General features: G+C 36.2%; 1 protein-coding gene across 1 annotated transcript; it reads left to right on the plus strand.

Moving 5' to 3' along the window:
• Positions 1 to 990: 990 nt before the first annotated feature.
• On the plus strand, positions 991 to 21707 carry LOC107716887 (lipoma HMGIC fusion partner-like 4 protein). Its single transcript, XM_016523493.1, has 4 exons — positions 991 to 1725; positions 18532 to 18768; positions 21028 to 21044; positions 21657 to 21707. The coding sequence occupies exons 1-4, from the start codon at positions 1320 to 1322 to the stop codon at positions 21705 to 21707; spliced, it is 711 nt and encodes a 236-aa protein (XP_016378979.1). The 5' UTR covers positions 991 to 1319.
• The last annotated feature ends 3125 nt before the right edge of the window (positions 21708 to 24832 follow it).

A 24832-nucleotide genomic window follows, 5' to 3' on the forward strand; every position in this document is an offset into this window, starting at 1 on the left:
TCATCAGGCAGTAACTGTTTTGAGAAAGACTGACAGTCCTTTCTCAATCCTGTTCCTACCGCTTCCTGTCTCTCCTCACGCTGTCCTGTCAAATTAAAGGCAAAATGTCCAAAAGTATAGCATCATAGAAGACTTGAATAGAATATCAATCTATTGGCTTAATAACATTTTCTTGGGTGCGTTAATACAAAAATTAGATAATGTTATCAAGAATAAACTAGAATCATCTACAGGCATTCTGAATAATGTGTTGTGCAAAGAAATGACAAAACACAGTATTACATTTCCTTAAGCAATACATTTGTAATTTGTGGTTAAACTATAAAGACAAAAAAAATGTAAAATGTGATGTTGAAATCACAGAATGCAATTATGAATAAAAAAAGATACGTCATGTTTTTGGTTTTCGCCACTGATCACTGATACCTTAAGTTCCTGTCATGTGTGCTAGCGTAGGTTATGCTAAAATAAAAAGAGCTATACAGATATAAACGTGCTCTATAACGCGTATGAAAACAATTACAGCTACTACTTTGCATTGACGCATGTTAAAGGGGCGTGTACTTATTGAAATTTCTGCAATATCCAAAATCGTGTACGCGCATTCACCGGCAGCTCTGAACATCACCAAAAGTGTGTGCGCGCAAAGAAGAAATAGCCTAACAGGACAACGGAGACGCGGTGGCTTGGAAAGGAAAGACAAATACCTAAACTGCGAAACGAATTGCCCTCCTGAATGAAACTCAGATGTTTTTGTCGACGGACACATACAGGTTATCATTACGACAATGCGCGACGCCTCTCGCTGATGTTCCAGATTTCGTTACCTCTGCTCTCGCTCGTCTGCGGAAGATCCATCCTTGAGATCTTGACAGCATTACAGCCGATGAGAGGTGCACCGGATATACTATTTATACCCAGACACACAGAGCAGCAATAATGTGTATTGTCGATTTTGTCATAGACATTTGTTTTGCAATGTAATTTCAGTAGTCTCGCCTGCTTTCTAGAACGGAGGTGGAAAGGAACAGAACGGGTATTTTTTCACCGAATGCATTATCATAACAAACCTCCCATCCATTATTTAATTGATTCATGATCAATTCTGGTGTGACGGAAAGACTGGCAAATCAAATCAAGGACGGATATCTCTTTACTGCTTCAAATCAGATCAAATCTTTATTTATCTCCAGTCAGTGGACTCGCGGCAGAAGCGCATTTCTGAGGGTACCGGTGGGGTAGATAGGGGGAGATAGAGACGCCGGAAATAGCTGGAACAAATCACAGGAGAATAGACGGTTGGGAGCAAGCGAGAAAAAATGCTACCTTCGCAAGAAGCCTCAAAGATTTACCATGACAACTATATGCGTAACTCTCGAGCCATCGGTGTCCTGTGGGCCATCTTCACCATCTGCTTCGCCACCATCAACGTGGTAGTCTTCATCCAGCCTTACTGGATTGGGGACAGCGTGAGTACACCACATGCCGGTTACTTCGGGTTGTTCCATTACTGCGTGGGCGACGGTAACTCGAACCGGGAGCTGATTTGCCAGGGAACATTTTCCGACTTCAGTTCCATCCCGTCCGGCGCGTTTAAGGCGGCCTCTTTCTTCGTGCTGCTGTCCATGGTGCTCATTTTGAGCTGCATCGCCTGTATGGCGCTCTTCTTCTTCTGCAACACCGCCACCGTCTACAAAACCTGTGCTTGGATGCAGCTGCTTTGCGGTGAGTATTTTTTTTTATTCTGAAGGTTTTTGTGGGAAGTAGATACATCTAGAATACGCCATAATTGACCTTTAGTCACTTTCCAACAAAACGCATGTAAACGATTGATGTAAGAACTGATGTCTGAATCTGATGCTTGTTTATTTGAATGGAGCTCATTGTGGGTGCGTGTGTTTTCAGGGGGTTCAGTAAAGCTGTTTGTCAGTGATCATGATGCCTTCATGTTGCCTTGTTAGCGCAGAGGAAAATGTTATTACATGCATACATACATAGGCCTACATACATACATACATTTATTTTTTAAATGCCTTTTGTGATGGAATATTACACAATGTACGGTAGGCCATTTCTCACTTTTTTATACAGAACAAAACAGGTAGGGATCAAAATCAATAAAGCTCTTTTGTGTTTTCTGTGCACTTAATGAATCTCTTTTTATGTTTGATTCCCATATCAATACAAATTCCCATATGACAGTGGTCTGTTTTCCTCTAGAACACAAGTAATCTACTATTAGCCTACTGTTTACTATTCCCTGGAATGGGGTAATTTAATTTAATTTAACTTTCTGGGGGGAAAAGTGTTTACCTGTGCAAAACAGTTCATCGTGATGTAGGTGGTTGCTAGGTATTGCTATGTGGTGTTACAGTATGTGTTATTTTTAAAAGTAAAAGAAGAAGAAATAACTGTGATGTCTAGATGGAGAAAATCTTGAATGGATGCAAAAACAGCTGGGTGAACCTATCCTGTTGGAAGGCACATACATAAATATGTCTATATGCCAATTATTATTTAGTTACATAATGTTAAATACTAGTCAAGTATTAATTAACAAGTTATTGAAATGATTTAGCCTACTGGTTTTGATCATTCATTTTTATATTGATTAAATTGGAGTTAGAGTTAAACAGACATTTAATATACATATTGAAAGTCCACATTTTGGTAGCCTTAATTCATATTAATGTATTAATAATTATTATTTAGGTTTAGCAGGAGTGACATTTGATTTAGAATTTCAGTGACTGAAAGCCTTAAAGGGGTCATATGATGCCATTTAAATTTTTCCTTTATCTTTGGAGTGTTACAAGCTCTTGGTGCATAAAGAAGATATGTAAAGTTGCAAAGACTAAAGTCTCAAATCCAAAGAGATATTCTTTATAAAAGTTAAGAGTCAACCACTCCTACCTAAAACGGCTCATTCTAACACGCCCCCCCATGTCTACGTCACGATGTGGGAAGATTTGCATAACGCCGCCCAAATGTTCACGCAAAGAAAGAAGGCGTAACTTTAATTTCTTGCTGTTGCCGCCGCTGCCATGTTGTGGAGTCGCTGTGTTGTTGTGAAAGCGAAACTACTTTGTTTGGCCTTCCAAAAGAGGACACAACTAGAAATCAGTGGCCTAGTTGTCACACGCTTGAGGTATTCGGCCAATCACAATGCACTGGATAGCTGGCCAATCAGAGCACACCTCGCTTTTCAGAACTATGAGCTTTGTAAAAATCGACGCGTTTCAGAAAGACGGGGCATAGAGGAGAAACAATAATGTGCATTATATGGAAAATAATGTTTTTTTTTAACCTTAAACCGCATAAACACATTGCATTGCACCAAATACACAAAAAATAATGTTCTTTTTAGCAACGTCATTTGACCCCTTTAATGATAACAGCATAGGCTACTACAATTTTACCAACATTAGCAGTGCTGCATATGAAGTTTACAACAAGGTTTTTTAGTGGTTATATGGATTATTGTGAACCCCGATGTTGGTTTTTTGACTGTAGTGTCTGTTTACTTTTACATGATGGAAAAGAATGGGTATGAGTTTCTTTCCATTATGTTTTTCTCCTCGTACACATTTTTTTTCTCTCTTTTTGGAGACCATAATAGAATGCTAATTTGCATGGTGGCTTTGGCATATATAATTTGTTACAACAAATACAGCTGTGTAGTACACAACCATATGCACATTCACACAAAGTTAAACACTTACAACACCAAATAATTTTCCTGTTCCCACATTAGGCTGTAACCTTTTGTATGGCTTCTATACAATCTGTTATCTGTTAAATGCCATGCCTGCAGGGAGCTGTTGTTTCTCTTGCCTGCAGTGCTGTGAAAACATCTTTGTTCCCAATTTCTCAGTTTGTACACATATTTATTTGTGGATTGTGGTACTGTGTGGTAGTGTAGCTTTGATGGTTAAACTCACACAATTATTTGATGCAGAATTATCCAGGAACTCTCTAGATCCCTAGAGCAACATCCAAAGATCAGGCCACTCTTGCCTTGGCAAAGGTCAGTAAACATGACTCCATCAGAAATACATTAGGCTTAAGATGGGATTCATGGTGGAAACCATTGCTCACCAAGAAAAACACAAAAGCTTGTCTCATGTTGGCTAAGTAGCAGCTGGATGATCAAGAATTCTTGAACAATGTGAACAAATTGTGATCCATTCAATTCTAAATGGACAAAATAAAGTCCCACCCTATATTTTCCTAATTTCTCACATAATGACTCACAAATTTTTAATTGCTTAAATTCAGTGTTACATAAGATCAGGCCCTTTCTTTCAGAGCATGCAACACAACACCTTGTTCAAGCTCTTGTTCTATCCAGGCTGGACTATTGCAATGCTCTCTTGGCAGGTCTTCCAGCCACTTCTATCAAACCTCTACAATTAATCCAAAATGCAGCTGCAAGATTCATCTTTAATGAGCCGAAAAGAACGCACGTCACACCTCTGTTCATCAATTTGCACTGGCTACCAGTAGCTGCTCGCATAAAATTCATGGCATTAATGTTTGCTTACAAAACCACCACTGGCTCTGCACCCATTTAATTCTACTTTATCTATTTATCTTCTTTTTTATAAAAAAAAAAACCACAAGCTTTCTATTTTTTCTATTCTATGTACTTGTTTTTCTTTGTGTGCGTGTGTGTGTGTGTATAAATAAAAAAAAACTTGCTACGTGTACTGCATTAGGCTAACAGAGACTTGTCATTTGCACTTACATATTGTTGCTCTTTTGTTAGTTTTGATTGCTTCTATTGTCCTCATTTGTAAGTCGCTTTGGATAAAAGCGTCTGCTAAATGACTAAATGTAAATGTAATGTAAACATAAATATGGTTTCTAGCTCCTAATAATTTTGACAGAGACAATCCACAATGGATTGGGACTTTGCTACTGTTTCATAACATGCTTTTCTTGCAAAAAGATGGTAAACTGAATGTTGAATTTAACAGACACTTTTCAGTCAGTGTAATCTAAAAATCATTTTGGAGCTTTGAGGGCAACACAGTTGGATTCCTTGCTTGTGGTCCCCCTATCGCTCCATCTTCAACTATGCTAATAAAAAAATTTAAAAAACTCAAATTCATCAAAAATTTGCAATACCTCAGACACAGAAGAGCAATGCAAAGTTTCTGGGATTTTTTTTTTTTTTTAATAAAGCACAGTCAAAGCAATGTCATACTACAGAAATTTCAAAATCTGTCTTATCTGTTTTGTTGGCAAAGGCTATTCACACTTACTATTTAGCTATTTAGCTAAACAAAATTACAAAAGAAACCCATTAGATAAAAGTTGCCCACTTCCTGAACCTTCAAGGACACATTTATTGATGAGCAGGTTAAATATGGTTAGGGTTAGAGACTTTAGGGGGTGGGCTTTTGGGGCAGGGGTAAGGAGGTCCCAGTAAGGCAGCATCTATTAAATTAAATATAATGAAGCAAAAAGTTATAATAAATAAAACAGGGTTTCAGCATCTTGGTCACCAAATAATATATATAACCATAAGTGGCAATTATCGGGGACCAAGCATGCTAGGTTTGGAAATTAATATTGTGTTCTTTAATGTGTATCCAGATATAATTCTGATAATCCTTTTATGATATCAAAGATGTCCTCTTTCTGATACAATACTATAGTCTATCTATTGTGTGTAGCTGTGGTCTTTAGACAGTTTTCATATTTTTGATATGCCTTTAAGATGGGCTCCCCCAGCTGACTTTGGCTCCTACCAAGGATTTTTTCCTAAATGTGACCCTGGACCACAAAACCAGTCATATGGGTCAATTTTTCGAAATTGAGATTTATACATCACATGAAAGCTGAATAAATAAAATTTCCACTGATGTATGGTTTGTTAGGATAGGACGATATTTGGCCGAGATACAACTATTTGAAAATCTGGAATCTGAGGGTGCAAAAAAATCTAAATATTGAGAAAATCGCCTTTAAATTCGTCCAAATGAAGTTCTTAGCAATGCATATTACTAATCAAAAATTAAGTTTTGATATATTTACGGTAGGACATTTACAAAATATCTTCACGGAACATGATCTTTACTTAATATCCTAATAATTTTTGGCATAAAAGAAAAATCAATAATTTTGACCCATACAATGTATTTTTGGCTATTGCTACAAATATACCCCAGCGACTTAAGACTGGTTTTGTGGTCCAGGGTCACAAATACCTAAACATCTGAAGAAGTTTTTCGCTACACTGCTGCTTTTGCTCGCTGTTTGGTCACTGGGGCAGGTTGAGATGTAACTTGAGAAATTCTTCATGAAACTGATAATGCTGAGTGAGAGCAGAGAGTGGGACTCCAGGAGTCTGGTCTAGGATGATTTGAGAAATAGTCCTGACTGTCAAATGGGTAGCCTGGAGTACTTCTGCATTACATTCTGTTATGTTGTCCTGGTTTTCATTTCTGTAAAGAAATTAAGTTTTATAATGTCATATATGCCCGCTGCTTTGCAACTCGGGTGGTGTACATGGCAACTTTTGTTTTCTTTCTACCTTAAGTTTTTGGACCAAAAATGTTGGACCATATGAGTTCTATATAGTCCAGAGTAAATGTATTAACATCAGATGTTTGTGCTTTACATAGTATGCATTCATTAAATTACCTCATGCTTTTATCCTAAACAAGAATCTGTGTTACTGTATGCCAGGCAGTGATATGCACATATGTACATTTTTAGACTGAATGGTTTTCTTTAAATCTGTACCTAACTCAGTCAGCAAAGTTTAAAACTCTTGTTGTAATGCAAAGTTATATTTTGTTTTCTTAAAACCGCATAATGTGGTTAGCATCACCGGATCACAAAATGTTTTTGTAGCTCTTAAAGGGGTCATATGATGTTGCTAAAAAGAACATTATTTTGTGTATTTGGTGTATATTATATTCTGTTTTCAGGAAGGAAATGGTTTACAAATGCTTAAATAAAAAGATAAAACAATCTAGAAAACAATAAAATATATTTCTTCTTTCTTTCTTTCTTTCTTTCTTTCTAATTTTTCTTTGATTGAAACCTTTGGTCATCTCATGTAAGACTTGAGTCTGATGCTAGCTGTCATGATTGGATGTCATTTTGTATAAAAAATAAGTAAAAGCGCCCCACCATTATGTGTTCAGAACATAACTTGAATAACTGGGTGGTGAATAATGGCAGCTGGTAGAATATAGCTGCATATGTTTTTCAGTAATTTAAAGTGGTTGTCCAGTTGTGTGGGTGTTAATAGGGTGTTAATATCGCCAGTCATTTTTCAAATCAGCAATAAATGATGGTTGTCAGGAATTGATGGATTTCTGTTAGAGACAGTATGTTGCTTTCACTGACTGAGTCAGTTTGACCGATGGTTTGTCGTTGCTGTTAAGTTTCTTTCGGTTTTTGTTGAAGATTTCTTCAGTTTCTTCCACTGAACTCTCAGGCTGCCATCTCACACATTCATACTGAGCAGCTGGTCCTTGTCCCCCCATCTTCTGCTGGTTAATTGAAACCCTTTTTTACTTTCAGACTTGGGATTCAGTAGCCATTAACATGCTTAACTATTATAACGGTTGCCATCACACAATGTAAAAAATACAAATCACTACAGAAAAAGCAGGCCGTTTTTTTATATTAATATTTGGGAAACAGCTTACATGCGAACAAGTACGCAAAGGAGTGTGATCAAATAAAGAAAAACTGTGGCCTGGTATCAATGAGCTGCAGCAAATACAGTCGTGGTCAGAATTGTTGGTACCCTTGGTAAAAAAAAAAAAAAAAAGTCTGTGAAAATAAATCTGCATTGTTTATCCATTTGATCTTTTATTTTAAAAATGTACAAAAATCTAACATTTCATTGGAGAATAAGAATTTAAAATGGGGGTAAATCTCATTATGAAATAAATGTTTTTCTCTAATACTCGTTGTACATCTCTAATTCTCTAATACATGTAATACACCCTTTTGCCAAGATAACAGCTCTGAGTCTTCACCTATAATGCTTGATACGTTTGGAGAACACCTGACAGGAGATCAGAGACCATTCCTTCATCCAGAATCACTCCAGACCCTTCAGATTCCCAGCTCCATGTTGGTGCTTCTTCTCTTCAGTTCACCACACTCATTTTCTATAGGGTTCAGGTCAGGGACTGGAATGGCCATGGCAGAATATTTGTTTTGTGCACAGTGATGCATTTTTGTTTTGAATTTGATGTTTGTTTTTGGATCATTGTCCTGTTGTAAGATCCAACCTTGGTCGATTATAAGATTTCTAGCATGGACAGTTAGTTTTTTCAGTTTAATTTTTTATCTGTTGGTATTTAATTGAATCCATGATGCCATGTATCTGAACAAGATGTCCAGAACCTCCGGCAGAAAAATAGGACCACAACATTATAGATACTGATACAGAAGTATAGGGGAGCGCGGGGCACAAAGTAACGCGGGGTTAGTTGTAACTCACATGGTTTGAATATTTCCACACATGCTAGCATAACAAAATTTACAGTATTTATTAGATACCATATCAACATTATATAGAAAAAAAAAGTGTGCCGAAATTCAAAAATCTTTTGAAGATATCAATGAACATTTATTTTACCATAGTAAAATTAAAATTCTGGCTTAAGTAAATTTTTCATCTCTGTTTTTATTAATCATTTAAAATGAGACAAATCTGCTATTATTTTAATCTCCAATCTGTTATTTATCAGTTTAGATAGTTTTTTTTTTAATGCTTCGCTAACTAGCAGAAGACAGCAACTGCTTTTAAACTCCAGTTGCACAGATGGGGCACGTTATAACACTGCATTACAATGTGCTATTCTATGACATTAGCGATGTAATTTACACTATTTACTTTAATGAATTTTAAAGAGAAACAACGAGAAACAGGTGAATAAAGACTGGCAGTCAATGTTTAATGTTTAGAAATTATTATTTCAAGACATGTAAAGCATTTTTGCTCGTTTATGTGGGCCGTCCCAAGCATGGTTGCAAATGTGTTCATTGTCAAACTCCAAAATCAGATTATTTTTAATTCTTAAAAAACGCCATTATTTTATTTGAAAATTTATTTTTTTATTTTTTTATTTTATTAACAAAATATTTTCGTTTGTCTTGTATATTTTTTTCATTCGATCAGATAACATTGAAAGCTGTCATATGGTCATGTTACAACGTGCCCCTCAGATGTTACAATGTACCCCACCTACGGGGCATGTTGTCACATTTCACTTCCATTTTTTGAGGGTAAATAAAGAAAAACGTATACACTGCAATTATGAAACAAAGCAACATATTTGTACTAGACAAGTGTAAAATTACTGTGGATAAAAAAAATTATATTCTGAACCCATGTGAATTTACACAAACTGAGAAAGTCAAAAAGTGTTACTTTGTGCCGCGCTCTCCCCTATTTCATTGTACACATGGGGTACTTTTTTACTCCTGTGTGCACCAAACCCATCTTGAGTGTTTGCTGCTAAAAAAATCATCTTTTTAGTTTTATCTGACCTTAGAATCCAGTCCTGTTTGAAGTTCCAGTAGTGTCTGGCAAATTAATATGTTGGAGTTTGTTTTCGGATGAGAACATTTTCTTTTCTTGATTATTTTCTTGAAACCCTCCCCAAACAACTTATGATGTAGATGCTGTTTGAATTTTTTTTTTTTTGAGGCTTTTCAACCCCAGGACTCAACTATTTTCAGCAATTCTCCAGCTGTGATCCTTGGAGAGTCTTTGGCCACTCAAACTCTCCTCCTTGCCTTGCATTAAGACAGTACAGGTGCACCACAATAAAAACCCTGCCCTTTATTCAATATTCCGTTTCACTTGGAAATACATCAAGACACTGAAGTCAGTTGCAACTTCCGGGTCACGGGTACTTTAATATTGACATTTTTCAAGGTATTGAAGTTAGAAATTCCTGTATCGTGACCACCAATTTCACGTAATTTGTCAATAAGATAAAAGTGGGTTTTGTTCAAAGTAGCTATTATCCACATAGATCTTTGATATGAATGAATATTTTTTGGTAATTCATTAAATATCGCCAGCTAAAAGGTAACTAGTAACTAGTACTCTGTCACGATCGCTGCTGCTACTGTGATGGAGCGAGGAGACGTAGGGAATTCACATCAACAGTCTTTATTAATCCAAACGAAAGCAAAGCACACATAGCAGAGGGGATAGACGAACATACAATACCAGACGAAGAACTAAGAACCGGGAACACTTTAAATACACAAGACAAGACGAGAAACACCTGGAACTAATGAAACACAATAACATGAGGGAAAACACAGCTGAAAACAAATGGGAAACAATCAGGGAGCAGGAACAGGAAAACCAAATAAGGGCATGGAAAACGGCCTCCACGGACGGAAAAACACACACAACACACGGAACAGAGTCTGACATACTCTGGGTAGTTTTTAAGAAGAGTAATTTGTACTTTTACTGAAGTACTGTTTTGACACCAGTACTTTTACTTGTAATTGAGTATTATTTCAGCAATGTAACAGTACTTGTACTTGAGTACAAATTTTCAGTACTCTTTCCACCACTGGAATAAATCTAGTTCAAAGAGAAAAGATAGTCTATGACCTGGTGTTTTATTTGTATACAAAATAAGGAGATGTGAACTTTACGGAGCACTAAACACTCATGCAGTGTATGTTCCACTCATACTTGAAGCCGGAGAGCGCTCTTGCGCAGAAACTCCAAAACAGACTTATAGAAATAATAACTTGTGACGTGGCAGGAAATCCCTAATATGGAGAAAGGTAGACATCGCTGTGGCTAAGCAGAATTTAAAAAAACGTGAAGACAATACATGCATGATTGTGGCAATATGGTTTATGTGTGTTTTTCAAGTCATCTCCAGGTAATAAATAATGTATCTGAATGTCTTCAAAATATAAAGTCTCATCCAAATGTCTAGGTAACTGCACAGTGTGTATATCAATGTTGTATCACATCAAGAAGTTCTCCGGTTCAATTCCTGGAGGTTTGTGTCAGGAGGCCTTTCTTTGTTGACTTTGCATTTTCTCCCCATGTTGGCTCTCTCCAGTTTCTACAATCCAAAAATTACAGGACACATGAATTTGAGATAATAAATTGTCTTAAGGTTTGAGTGTGTGAATATATAAGTGTTCGTTAGCCCTGTGATGGACTGGCCATCCATCCAGGCCTGGGTGTTACCCTGCCTTTGGCCTGAGATGCTGGGATAGGCTCCAGCATCCCTTTTACCCCACATAAAACAAGCAGTTTGGAAAGTGGATGAATGGGTGTCTGCTTAGTACTAGTGTCCTAGTGTAACTATGCTAAAGCACTGAAAAATTATAAGTATTAAGAGATATTTTGTAAGTTATAAGTTAAAAAAAAATTTCACATTCTAAAAGCTGTAATAGAGTCCAAGTGGGATACTTAACTTACTACAGGTGGTAGGTTGTAGGTTGTTTGTGTGCAACAGCACGTTTTGAGGTTGATGAAGTACTCTCTACAGTAGTTGCGCAATGGAATTGTAGGCATACAGTAATATTTACAATAAAGTATATTAAATAAAGGATTAATAAAGACAACTGAGTAAGCTAAATACATGCAATATGCCAAGTGGCAACAGGAACAGGAAGTGATTCCACTTTCTCGTAGCTTCATGTAGATGTTCTAGCCAAAGATTTTTTTTAAATAAAATGTCTGGAATTTTCAGGGATTTTTGAATAATACACTGGTCATTTTCAATGCATTTACAATCAATTCATTACATTTTAAAGAGAATTTATAATCTCAGTAATACAAGCATAGTTTATGCTATGGTACACCCAATAAAATCTAAACTTTTGAGTGCATATTGAAACTGAAACTTCATTTGGACAGTGTTTATGAGTGAATATGAATGTAATTTAATAATAACACAAATGACAGTTTGACTTTAAAATCTTTTTTCAGCAAATGTATCTACAGTACACAAATTCAGTTGTCCTACATGTACACTCCTATATTTAAGAGAGCTGGTATTGTTACCCTCTTTGACAGAAATACCTGTTTGTAGTCATAAAGTAAAATCAGTCTCTTACATCAACTAAATGGCCATTTCAGTTGCAAGAATTCTTTTAACTGCTGGGTATTAGTGTCCTTTACCATTTAAATATACACTGCCGTTCAGAATTTTGGGATCAGTAAGATTTTTAATGTTTTTTAATGGAGTCTCTTGTGCTAATCAAGGCTGTATTTAAAATTAAGAAAACTGTAACATTGTGAGATATTATTTCAATTTCTAACATTGGTTTTCTGTTTTAATATACTTTAAAAAATAATTTATTTCTGTAAACAAAGCTGAATTTTCAGCATCATTACTCCAGTCTTCAGTGTCACATGATCCTTCAGAAATCATTTTAATATGCTGATTTATTATTAGTGCTGGAAACAGTTGTGCTGCTTCATGTTTTTTGTTTTTTTTTGGGAAATTGTGATATTTTTTTCTGGATTCTTTTATGAATAAAAAGTTAAAAAGAACAGCATTTATTTAAAATTTAAATCTTTTCTAACAATATGAGAATATTTACTATCACTTTTTATCCATTTAACACATCCTTGCTGAATAAACGTATTCATTACTTTCAAAAAAAGAAACTCCAAACTTTTGAATGGTAGTGTATATTGTAACACAAGATTTCCATTTGAATAAATGCTGTTTTTTTATTTTATATCCATAAAAGAATCCTGAAAAAAGTATCACAGGTTCCAAAAAACATGGAGCAGCACAACTGTTTCCAACATTGATAATAAATCAGCATATTAGAATAATTTCTGAAGGATCGTGACACTGAAGACTGGAATAATGATGCTGAAAATTCAGCTTTGCATCACAGCAATAATATTTCACAAAATAACAGGGTTTTTTTCTGTATTTTTGATCAAATAAATACAGCCTTGATGAGCACAAGAAACTTGGGTAAAAAAATATTTAAAATCTTACTGATCCCAAACTTTTGAGCGGCAGTGTATTTGCTGGCTTAAGGTTCTGACCCACTACATATGTCCACTACAGACCATCTTTGATTTACGGAAATAAACAATATGTTGTCACCACATACAACACTCACTGACAAACAGATGTAGATAATGTGTGATGTGATATTTATATATTCATAATAATTATTATATTATTATACATAATAATAATTACAATAATAACAAACACTGCAAACAAACAAACTCTTTGGCTGAACATGATTCAGTCATGGACAGTGATTCCATGTGATTGAATCATGTTATTTAGACACGATCGAATCAAGTTATTTGGACATGTCTAATTTTAGTTTGAGTTTACTCAAGTTTGCTTATGTTCCCATCATGTATAACCACTGTCCATGCAAGTTCAGCCAAAGTGTTATAATAACATATTAGCAAGTAAAATTACGTTAATATGAGTTTTTTTTCCCTCAAATGCTGTGTTTGGTTTATGTTAGACATGACATGTCTAACTGTCGTAAGACATCTAGATAGATCTATTCTACATTTATATATGCAGAGCACATTATTCCAAAAGTCCTGTTTCTTGGGTGATAAATGAAATTTGGAAAGCAGAGACACCCATGTATAGGAAATATTTGAATTAATGTAAAATAAAAAAAAATAAAAAAATAGGATCATTATGATCACTATAATCCAGACTCCAGACACTTTAATTAGAGGTTAAGTCTACTTTGAGACTTCAGTGTAATATGCTGTGATTGTGTAATATCTTTCCTGTCTGTCCATATCACTAATATGCGGCAGTGGGCCAAAGAGACGAAGATGAAGAAGTAGTTATCGATCTGTTTCTGTGCAGGCAGTCTTGCACTGATGTATTCATATTTATGACATCAGATAGAAGTAGAAACAGTAGAACCTCCAGGAAAATTTTAATGGAGTGGCCTGAAAGGCATAGTAAAAATCATAGAGAGGCACACTAAAACTTAACCTGCATTTCAAGGATCTATTTCTACATGATCTATCCCATAAAAATTACTGCCACTGATACAATTTGTCAGTTTAATTTAGTTATTAAATTACATTTATTGACATTAAGTTACATTAAATTAAATTTTTAACATGCATAAAACAAATAATTTACAACATAATACATAAAGCAACATTAAGATATTCTCAATGCATGACTTTTTAAACTAGTTTAATTAAAGATTAATTTAAAAAATGAATCTGGCAACACTTACAACCTTCTAAAAATAGTTGTCAAAGTGCCCAGTCACCAAAATAATCCTGGATGATCTGTACAAACCCATATTTTGGGAACAACCTGGGAGTTCTAGTGTATTTAAAGAAAATTTTGTGTAACAGTGGTGTAACTAGGATTGTATGGGCCCCGTTGCAAAAGCACTACCACCCCCACAGCTTACAAAAATAAATCTTTGTATGAACACTGTAATTTTGTGTTTACAGCCTTGAAGTTCAGTGTCCTTGTTGTCTCTTCTTAAATGATCTTTCAATCAATTTCACAAAACCGTAAGGCTCATAAAGCAAATTTTTTTAGATAAATTAATTCTACCATGAATTCAGTTTTACCATGAAGCCCTGGCACTTTGTGTTCTGCATTGCGAAGCTGTGAAATTCTTTTGTGTGAAGAACAGGCCAACAATTTAAGTGATTATTTATAGAAAATCTTCCTCTCTGCTCTGCCTGTTCAGTTTACAATACACCCACAAATTTTCCATTCATGTGGAAATGCATCACACTCATCACCATAAGGAAAAAGGAGGAGTAAAAACTCTGCATAATTGGTCCTCGTCTGCATTGTTGTTGTGAAAGCCTAAATTAGATGTCTTGCAATCAGAGTCTCTAGACGTTCCCATTACACAAGAAGAGGTCAGAGCTGCAATAACCTCTATGAAGCCTGGCAAATCATTGGGGGCAGACGGGCTTCCGTCAGAATACTACAAAAAGTATGTCGACATATTGGCTCCAATTTTAACAGAAGTCTATACAGAGCCGTTTGAAGCTGAAATGTTACCTAGTACTTTTATGGAAGCATTGATAACACTGATACCTAAAAAGGATAGGGATTTAACAGATCCTGCTAATTTTAGACCAGTAAGCCTTATTAATGTGGACTGTAAGGTGTTGGCAAACATTTTGGCTTCACGGCTGGAGAAGGTTCTACCAAGGACCAAGTGGGCTTGGGGGAAGTCGTGGCCTAATGGTTAGAGAGTCGGACTCGTACCCCAAAGGTTGCGAGTTCGAGTCTCAGGTCCGGCAGGAATTGTAGGTGGGCGGAGTGAATGTACAGCGCTCTCTTCCACCTTCAATACCACGACTGAGGTGCCCTTGAGCAAGGCACCGAACCCCCAACTGCTCCCCGGGCGCCGCAGCAAAAATGGCTGCCCACTGCTCCGGGTGTGTGTGTTCACTGCTGTGTGTGTGCACTTAGGATGGGATAAATGCAGAGCACTAATTCCAAGTATGGGTCACCATACTTGGCCACATGTCACTTTCACTTCACTTCATCAAGGGAAGGTCATCAGCCGATAATGTGAGAAGGCTAATTCACCTGATGTGGCTAAACGCTTCAGAGAACACCCCGATCGGCTTTCGACAGGGTGGAGTGGGGCTTTTTGACCGCAGTCCTGTCGAATTTCGGGTTTGGGAGTAAGGGGGGAGGGGATGGAACACAAATTAATGCTATATGCAGATGATATTTTATTGTTATCTCGTGACCCTCTCAAATCTTTACCTCCATTAATGAGAATTATTCAGTTATATTCAAATGTGTCAGGATACAAAATAAACTGGGAGAAATCTGAGGCTATGCCAATATCTAGAACATGTCATGCCCATACAGTGACCCAATTTGGCTTTAAATGGGTTCCAAAGGGTATGAAGTACCTTGGGGTTAAACTAACTCAGAATTTGGAAGATATAATGATGTTGAATTATGACCCACTGCTGTCAAAGATAAAAAATAATGTGGACAAATGGGAACAGCTGAAACTTTCTCTATGGGGTAAAGTGAATGTTGTCAAAATGGTTATTGCTCCACAGTTCAATTATATATCCATGATGATACCTGTGAACATTCCAGACCCCATCTTTAAAAGATATGATAAAATTATCAAGGATTTTCTGTGGGAAGGAAAAAGACCTCGGATTAAAATGAGTAAATTGATTTCCCCAAGGGACAAGGGGGGCCTTGGATTACCGGATGTGAGGATGTATAATTTCTCTTTTGAAATGGCCAAACTGGCTAAACATTGGAGTGAGACAGACTCTGAGTTGGACTGGATCAAAATAGAACAGAAACTTGCCTCACCATTTCATCCCATTAGTATTCTCTTGCAAAGTTCTGGAGCTAAATGGGACTCAAATCCAGTGATAATAAACTCAAGGCATGTCTGAAGCAAAATTCATAAACTGTGTAAGACATCACATCATAAACAGTCATATGCTTCATTGTGGAATAATCCTGAAATCTGTATAGGCAAAAAAGGGGTGTTTTGGAAAAAAAGCTTTTACCCTTATTAAGATTGGTTGTATCACAGCTGCCAGGATGATCTTGCGCAATTGGAAATGCCCCAAAACCCCTGATTTGAAAGATTGGATTGATAGGATGATTGAAATTGCATCATATGAGTGCATGTTGGGGAGACTGCAGAGTGAGGGAGAAATGAAAAAAACATGGGATCATTTTTGACAGCATATAAAAATGGTGTGATTGATGAGCAGGACTCCTTAACAACTGTTACATTTCCATGCGCTTTTGTTTTATTACATTGATGGTGACTAGTGGCTGAATATGTAATTGATTGGAAAGGTGAATATTGAATACTGTGGTGATGTACGAAGTTTTGACTGTTGAACAATAAAAAAAGTTGAATTACAAAAAAAAAAATATTAGCTCATATACAGTTGTGCTCAAAATTATTCATAGCCTTGGTAAATATGATCAAAGAAGGCTGTGAAAATGAATCTGTATCATCAATCCTTTAGATATTTTATTTTTTAAATGTACTTAAATCTAACATTTCATTGGAGAATAAGAATTTAAAATTGGAGAGAAATCTCATTATGAAATAAATGTTTTTCTCTAATACACATTGGTCACAATTAATCATACCCTTTTATCCAATACTTTTTGCAACCTCCTTTTGCCAAGAGAACAGCTCTGAGTCTTCACCTATAATGCCTAAAGAGTTTAGAGAACATCTGACAGGAGATCAGAGACCATTCGTTCATACAGAATCTCTCCAGACCATTCAGATTTCCAGCTGCATGTTGATGCTTCTCTTCAGTTCACCACCACACTCATTTTCTACAGGATTCAGCTCAGGGAACTGGGTTGCACACGTCCTCTTACTGTATTAGAGAAAATTATTTATTTCATAATGTGATTTTCCCCCACTTTCACTTTATTTTTTACTTTAAAGGTTAGATTTTTTTTTTTTGAATGAATGAAAGATCAAGTGGATAAACAATGCGGATTTATTTTCACAGCCTTCTTTGATCATATTTACCAAGGGTATGAATAATTTTGAGCACAACTGTATATTAAATATTCTCATTTTTAAGTCACTTTGGAAAAAGGTTAATGTATGAATATAAATGATGTCCATGTTTTTTTTTTCCCCTTATGCAAAAATGTTACAAAGGAGGGCATGACCAAAAAAGCGCTGGTTGCGTGATACACAGGCAGTCCACTGGATTGCACTTGTTTGTCTGGAAATCTAACCAAACAAAAAAAATGTCTTGCATTTTTTTTTTTTCTGATCTATCACCTTGGTTTTAAAATGTAAATATATTCCAATTTGTTACTATAAGTTACAATACCTCACCCTTTATAAATGAGAAAAGCCTTGATGAAATTTTGCACTTCTCTTTTAGGTTGTTTCTTACAGGTATAACATTAATGCATCCTTCCTATTTTTTTAAAAAGGTTTTGAAGTGGACCTTATGCCATGTCAGTCGTTTTCAACCTTGTTCTGCTCTTTGGGACTAAAAAAAGATTGTCAGCAAAAAAACTAATATTTTTATAGACTTGCTCTTTATGTCCTTTGTTTCTCTCACTCTCCATCTAGCAGATACAGTTATGCTAGAACCTTGTAACACTTTATATTGCAGTGCCTGTGTAGTGTACTATTATTAATTAGTAGTAATACAAAGTATGAAGTACAAGCAGCTGCAAAAAATAACTACCGGTACACAGTTAAAATGTAAACATGTAACACAATAGCACAGTATTTGTTAAGTTACTTATTACTTACTGCCGTGTAGATGCACAGCAACATGAGCACTGTAAAATAGAAGATGACCAACTTTTCTATATGGTACTGTTTAGATTTATGGTAAAATTATTAATTTGTCTTAATTTATATGTAACTAGTGTTTGGATATTTTACACATGTACTCTGACCACTGTTTTTTTTTTTTTATTAATTTATTTTTATAAATTTTTTTATTTTATTTTTTTTCAATTTTTGTGATACAATCCTTTGTCTCAGTCTCTCAACTTTGTCTCTTGGCAGCTGTGTGCCTGGTGCTGGGCTGTTTGATTTTCCCAGATGGCTGGGATGCAGAGGTCATCCGGGATATGTGCGGAGAGGAGACAGGAAAGTACACACTGGGAAACTGTTCAGTGCGCTGGACTTACATACTGGCCATCATCGGCATCCTAGATGCTCTCATCCTGTCCTTTCTTGCTTTTGTCCTTGGAAACCGCCAGAACGACTTTATGCACGATGAAATCAAGGCTGAAAATAAAGGTGAGAGGTGGCCTACAGATTTTTAATCAGTTAATTAACTGGTTATTGTTTGATATGACAAAACAGTCGCAGTGTTGCTGTGGATTTTTTTGGGATGCCATCATTTTGTTAGCTTTGTTTTGGTGACTGATATGATGTGTAAGTAAGCTTGAGTGACTGGGGATATTTACACTTGGCCATCATAACTAATCAGTCATGAAAAGACCAAGTGTAAGTGTCTTCCAAGACACATTCAAGATGCACTGCAATCCAATCTTCAGGATGTATTTCAGACGCAACTCTTTCAAATGGAAAAGCATCTGCTTGTTCATGCAACATATGCAAGTTTACTCCTTCCAACTGGGAGTATGTCGGCATACGGAAGATTGGTAGCCCTATAATCCACACATGAGTAAGCAATGACGGGTGAGACGGATGTAGCAACCGCAAAACTCAAACATTAACTGCCATATGGACAGAAGAGAGTCTTATTATTACAACGGAAATGAACTACTTTTAGCTTCATTAGCACAGGAAGGGGCTATTTTGTGGCCACACATTTAGGTAGCCAAACATTAATAGAAAAAGCTCAATTGCAAAACATTCCGAACAATCAAAAATGCATGAAGTGGCCAGGTGTAAATACCACTCTGATGAGTACGTACAGACGTATACAGTATGCTCATATCTTAAATCAGACTTTTTGACAGCATTTCCATATTTCCTCATCCTGTGAATGCTTTTACAACAATCAATAATTGGCAAGAAAAAAAGAGAGAAATCTGAAGAAAAAACACCCCCAATTCCTTTATAGCATTCCAAATCAACTGGGGAAGTTGTCATGGTTACATGTCAGATTCCAGGAAGATAAGAGGATCTGCTGCTTTCTCCCCAGCAGCTTGGCACTCCACCGCTGTCATGGCACATACATGTTCTCCATCAACCTTGCTCTCTGCTAATTAATTTGGAAAGAAGATACATAAGCGATGACGACAGGAAGAAGAAAAATGTGTGAGTTTGTGTGCACAGCATCTGTGATATCTGGGGCATAGGTTCTGAAAAATCAATACAAACCTTGTGGGAGGTTGCCAAACCTCCCCCACCTTCCAAGTGTTCTCTCTGCCTTAAATCCATTCTACTGTACTCCACCATCTTATTTGACCCCCCAAAATAAAGCTTTCATTAAATCTCATTCATTAAAATTCATTCTTTGACATGTTCCACTACATGCATTGTGTTGGTCTAATGTTATAAAGACTCTTCCTGGGCTTTAAGACTATGCACACTTATATAAGGTGTATTAAAGTGAGATCCACCTGTGAACATACCATTAACATCATGACAAGAGTAAGACATGCCCATGGTGTAGGACACAGAATCTTAACATTACCCAGTAGCCAGTGGAAATGAGATGAACATCGTATGTACAATTGGATATTACAAATATTAGTCTACAGCTTTCAAAGCAAGTAACTGTGTGTCATTGGAAATTCAGTATATACAGGAATGGCAGTGTATTTATTTTTATTTTGTGTTTTCAGAATGGAGAGCAGTCTATTGATGTGTGATAGAGATGTGGACTGTGCACCTGAGAGCTGTGTTGCTTGATGTAATCTATGGTTGTCCACCACTGATCATATGAGGATAATTCTTATAATGAAATATAAGGCATTTCTGAGGAAGTGTGCTGGCTATATGGAGCCAGAATATATGCAGTGGATTAATCTGAAATGGAGCAAGCAAGTACAAAATGGAATGGATTGACAAACAAACTTCCATTTTCCACTGGCTTTGCATCAAATGTTGTGGAACTTTATCCTATATTGTCTTGGCTCAATTTAACCATTGTAGGCCTGCTTTGATGGGCTCAGTAAAATGTTCCATAAAAAAAATCTGTATCACTGGTTTACTAAAGGCGAGTGCTGGAGTTTTAAACTCAGAACAAAACCACCAGCACTTGCATACAATTAACCAATATAACATCAGGACAATACAAAAGATAGTGACAGTTATTTGGACTGCACATGATAATAAATAAACAGGATGGTTGATGGCACAGTTAGCATGACAAGAATGAGGAGCATGACAGCAAAATCAAGAACACGGAACCTAGTGCTGGACAAAAAGCAATGATTTCAAGCACTGATACATTGATATAGATTTCCATTGTCTTTGTATTCTTCTTTTGGGGGAAAATCCAGTATTAAAACAGGTAAATAATGCAAACTCTTTACACAGCACACACCTTACTAAACAATCACTTCTATTCTGTCTTCACAGATTTGGCAATATCCAGGGTAAGTCGTTCTGCTGCTGTGACTTTTGTGCTTGTGTGGTCATGTAAAGTTGTTGTGGCACAAACATTAGTCTTGTAGTATCTCCCTGACTATATGTATTTTCTGTTGTCATGGTTAGCAATTAGCTTACTTTATAAAATCCCAATTTTTGCACACATATACTTATTTATAAATGTCATTCATGGGTAGACATTAAAAACACAAAGCATAACAAGACATTTATTATTCAAAGCAGGTAAAAGACTGCATGAAAAAGTGCATGTGTCAAAAGCTATGTTGGCGAGCATGGAAGCAAATATCTGGCCTGCTATTTGTACTACACAAATATAGCTCCTTTTGAGCCTACCATGTGCAAGACAATTTATTACGAAACATTTTAAACTGAACTCTGATAAAAGAACTGAGCAAATGTTTTCCATGCTAATCAAAGTAGGGTGTTTCTATACAATACATCTGGAGAAAGAGGCATTCAAAAAAACAACAACAACAACTATTCTATGTGCCTCTATATTAGGCATAGTTGGTACATCTGATTGTTGGTGTATACAGTCAAATGTGTATGAACAGCTGCAGTGTTATCAGAATGTTATTAACAGCAGTTTTCCTCCACAGCAACCTCTACGTGTAGGGTCATCTCTTCGAGTGGATGGAGTAAGCTCTTAACTTCAGTACAGTTTAACTTCACTGTATCTTATCGCTCCCTAAAAAACTATGCATGCAAACATAGCATGTAGCTCTAATCTGATATTACCAAGGAGCTTCACACTTGGAATATTTTCTGATCCTGTCAGCTCTAATGCTAATGAAGTAATGGTGTTTAACACTCCCTTGTTGTGTCCTGTTGTGTGTAATTTCCTTTGGCAGTGGCGTAACTATCTGCAGTTCAGGTAGAGTAGTCACAGTTGGGCCCACAACAACCAAGCCCTTTCGCATTGTTTTACATTCACATTCAATCCAACTCTGTTATTAGAAGGATCTGAAAAAAAGGTCAGATCAGTGGCGTAGTCCTAAAAGATTTACTATCATGCAGTCCCTTTAAGTCAACATTTAATACTAGGGGTGTAAAGATTGAAAAAAAAACCTTCACATAATATCCAGTGTTTAATTTCACTTGTTTTTTCAATTGAAAATACATAGCATTTGTCACTGAAAAGAAAACTACTGGCCATGTACACACTCCTCTTCTGAGTGCTTTTATCCACTTCTGTACAAAAAATTATAAGTATAGTGACAACAGCATTTACAGAAAATCTGCATAGTGTGTACGAAGCCAAACTGAACAACTAGTTTTTCAGTTGTTTCTCTTCTTCAAATAGTCTACTGGATTTGATGAATCCTGTTAACTTCCCAAAAATGTTGGGATAATTTTTGTATTTTGGGGGGGATTTTTTCCCCACCTTGTTACACTTATGGTTTTCCCAGTCAAAAATGACTGGCCTAAAACATAGCTAATAAATCTCATGTTATGCTGTACTATCACCAAATCTTGAATTCAATGTTTTTGTCAACTTGTTTCCTTTCAATTAGGACAGGTTTTGTATTTTTTTTTTGGAACTAATTGATCATAAGCCTCTTTGATCTTGGTGTATGCACAGTTTGTTAGTAAAATAACCATTATTTGTGGGTAATTTGTTAATATTAAAATATGCCCTGTTTAACCAGGAAGTTTGTTTTGATTGATTACTACCAAACAAGAATGACCCAGTTGTTCTTGAAAGAGCTGCATGGTGCATACAAATTCCACTAAATGTATACTGACTTTTGACTTAATCACACATTTTGACTTAAGTCTATCTCTGTCCACTGTAGTTTTACTACAGAACATACATAAATATTTGCGAGGTTGGTAGTAACTGCTAATTATATATGAATGTAATAAAAAATACAAAGTGAGACATGCTTGATATATATAAAATAAGTGCAGTTTCTGTCCTGTCAACGGTCAACCCCACCTCATGTGAATTCTTAAGTATATGTAAGAGTGTGCAATTTTATATGAATTTGCATGATCTTGTTTTTGTAGGGAAAACATCACCATGAGTGTTCTCCCCTAAACCTATGAGGGAGCAGATTGCACAAAAATATTTAAATGAGATGACAATACATTCATACGAATTTGCAGCCAGTTCACCAAATCATAAAATACTTTAACATTTCTGAAAAGTATGCCCCAGAGAATGGAAAGCATTGGGTTAATTTGGACGATATAACAGACTAAAACCAATGATTAATTTAATAATTTCTAAGATGGACAATGTTATGTTTTTGTGAATTATCATGCCCTGATAAACCATTACACCCCTAGAAACAGTATACTGTAACATGACAGTTGTTTGTGTACTTCTGAAGCAGCAAAACAAATGGGTATATCAAAGGTATAAGCAAATATTGATCATTAAATGTGATTGTATACTAACTGCCCTGGAAAAAAGTAAGCGTATGGCCCCAAATACACCACTGGTCTCAATATTATGAACGTAATGTAACATATGCATCAGAGCATCTGTATTTTACTTTGTGCATCCCATCTATGGTGGCTACCTCCAATTTTTATTTTAAATTATGCATATGCATATGGAAACAGGCCAGGGTCAATAAAGTTTATGATTTTACCCTTTCTAATTCTAAATTGTACAGTATGAACATTGGATCATTACACTCTAAAAAACACTGGGTTAAAAACAACCCAATTTGGGATGTTATTAACCCAAGGGCTGGGTAAATATAGGACAGAACCCATCTTGGGTTAAATTTACCCAGCAAATTGGGTTGTTTATTTAACCCAGCATAATAGGTTGATTTAACCCAGCTAAGCTGGAGTCGTGTTCGGCGGGGAACTGCTAACGGACCACCACCCAGCGTTTCACTCTAGCCGAAACATGCTGTGACTCCATAACCTGCCAATAAACAAACAATAAACCGCTCTGAGGACATGTTTTAACATCCAAACAAAGTATTATATTATATTTGGGGGAAGTCGTGGCCTAATGGTTAGAGAGTTGGACTTGTAGGTGGGGGGAGTGAATGTACAGCGCTCTCTCTCACCTTCAATACCACGACTGAGGCGCCCTTGAGCAAGGCACCGAACCCTCAACTGCTCCCCGGGCGCCGCAGCATAAAAAATGGCTGCCCACTGCTCCGGGTGTGTGTTCACGGTGTGTGTGTGTTCACTGCTGTGTGTGTGCACTTAGGATGGGTTAAATGCAGAGCACTAATTCCTTGTATGGGTCACCATACTTGGCCACATGTCACGTCACTTCACTTTATTCTGTATCTTTATGAATAAAATCGTTTATTTTATGCAAAGCGTCAGGCTTTTCCATCACGCGAAAAGACCGCGACACTTGTTAAAGGTGATTCACACCGCGCGCCTGTATGTTGCTCTGCTTAAAATTGAACGATATACAGCACAGTAACGATTTTATAGATAAAATAAAATTTACACAAACCTGTATTTTACCGAAGAATGCATCAATTCGATGGCGCTTAGAACTGCTCTCTCGTGACTGACCCTGGATTTGAGTAACACTAAAACTACTAAAACTACCAAAAAATAACCCAAAAAAATGACCCAAAAGGCTCAACCCAGCATTTGGGTTAAAAAAAAAAAAAAAAAAAAAATTTTTTAGAGTGTAAGAATTCCACCTCTAAAATGTAATTTTATATTCAAAAAGCCTAATCGCACAAATTAAAGGAAGAAAGAATAAGCCATGGGATAGTTGCCAGGGTTTAATGGCGTAATTATTAATCAATTGTAATTAATTATATTTGTGATCAAATAATTATTT

The sequence above is a fragment of the Sinocyclocheilus rhinocerous genome, unplaced genomic scaffold, assembly GCF_001515625.1.
Source record: "Sinocyclocheilus rhinocerous isolate Xijiao unplaced genomic scaffold, SAMN03320098_v1.1 scaffold59, whole genome shotgun sequence".
NCBI classification, from domain to species: domain Eukaryota; kingdom Metazoa; phylum Chordata; class Actinopteri; order Cypriniformes; family Cyprinidae; genus Sinocyclocheilus; species Sinocyclocheilus rhinocerous.

What these genes read in the sequence shown, in the direction of transcription:
- LOC107716887 (XM_016523493.1), top strand. Translation starts at nt 1,320, where the DNA reads ATGCTACCTTCGCAAGAAGCCTCAAAGATTTACCATGACAACTATATG. An exon ending in TTGGATGCAGCTGCTTTGCG is followed by an intron (nt 1,726 to 18,531) that starts GTGAGTATTTTT and finishes GTCTCTTGGCAG; the next exon opens with CTGTGTGCCTGGTGCTGGGC.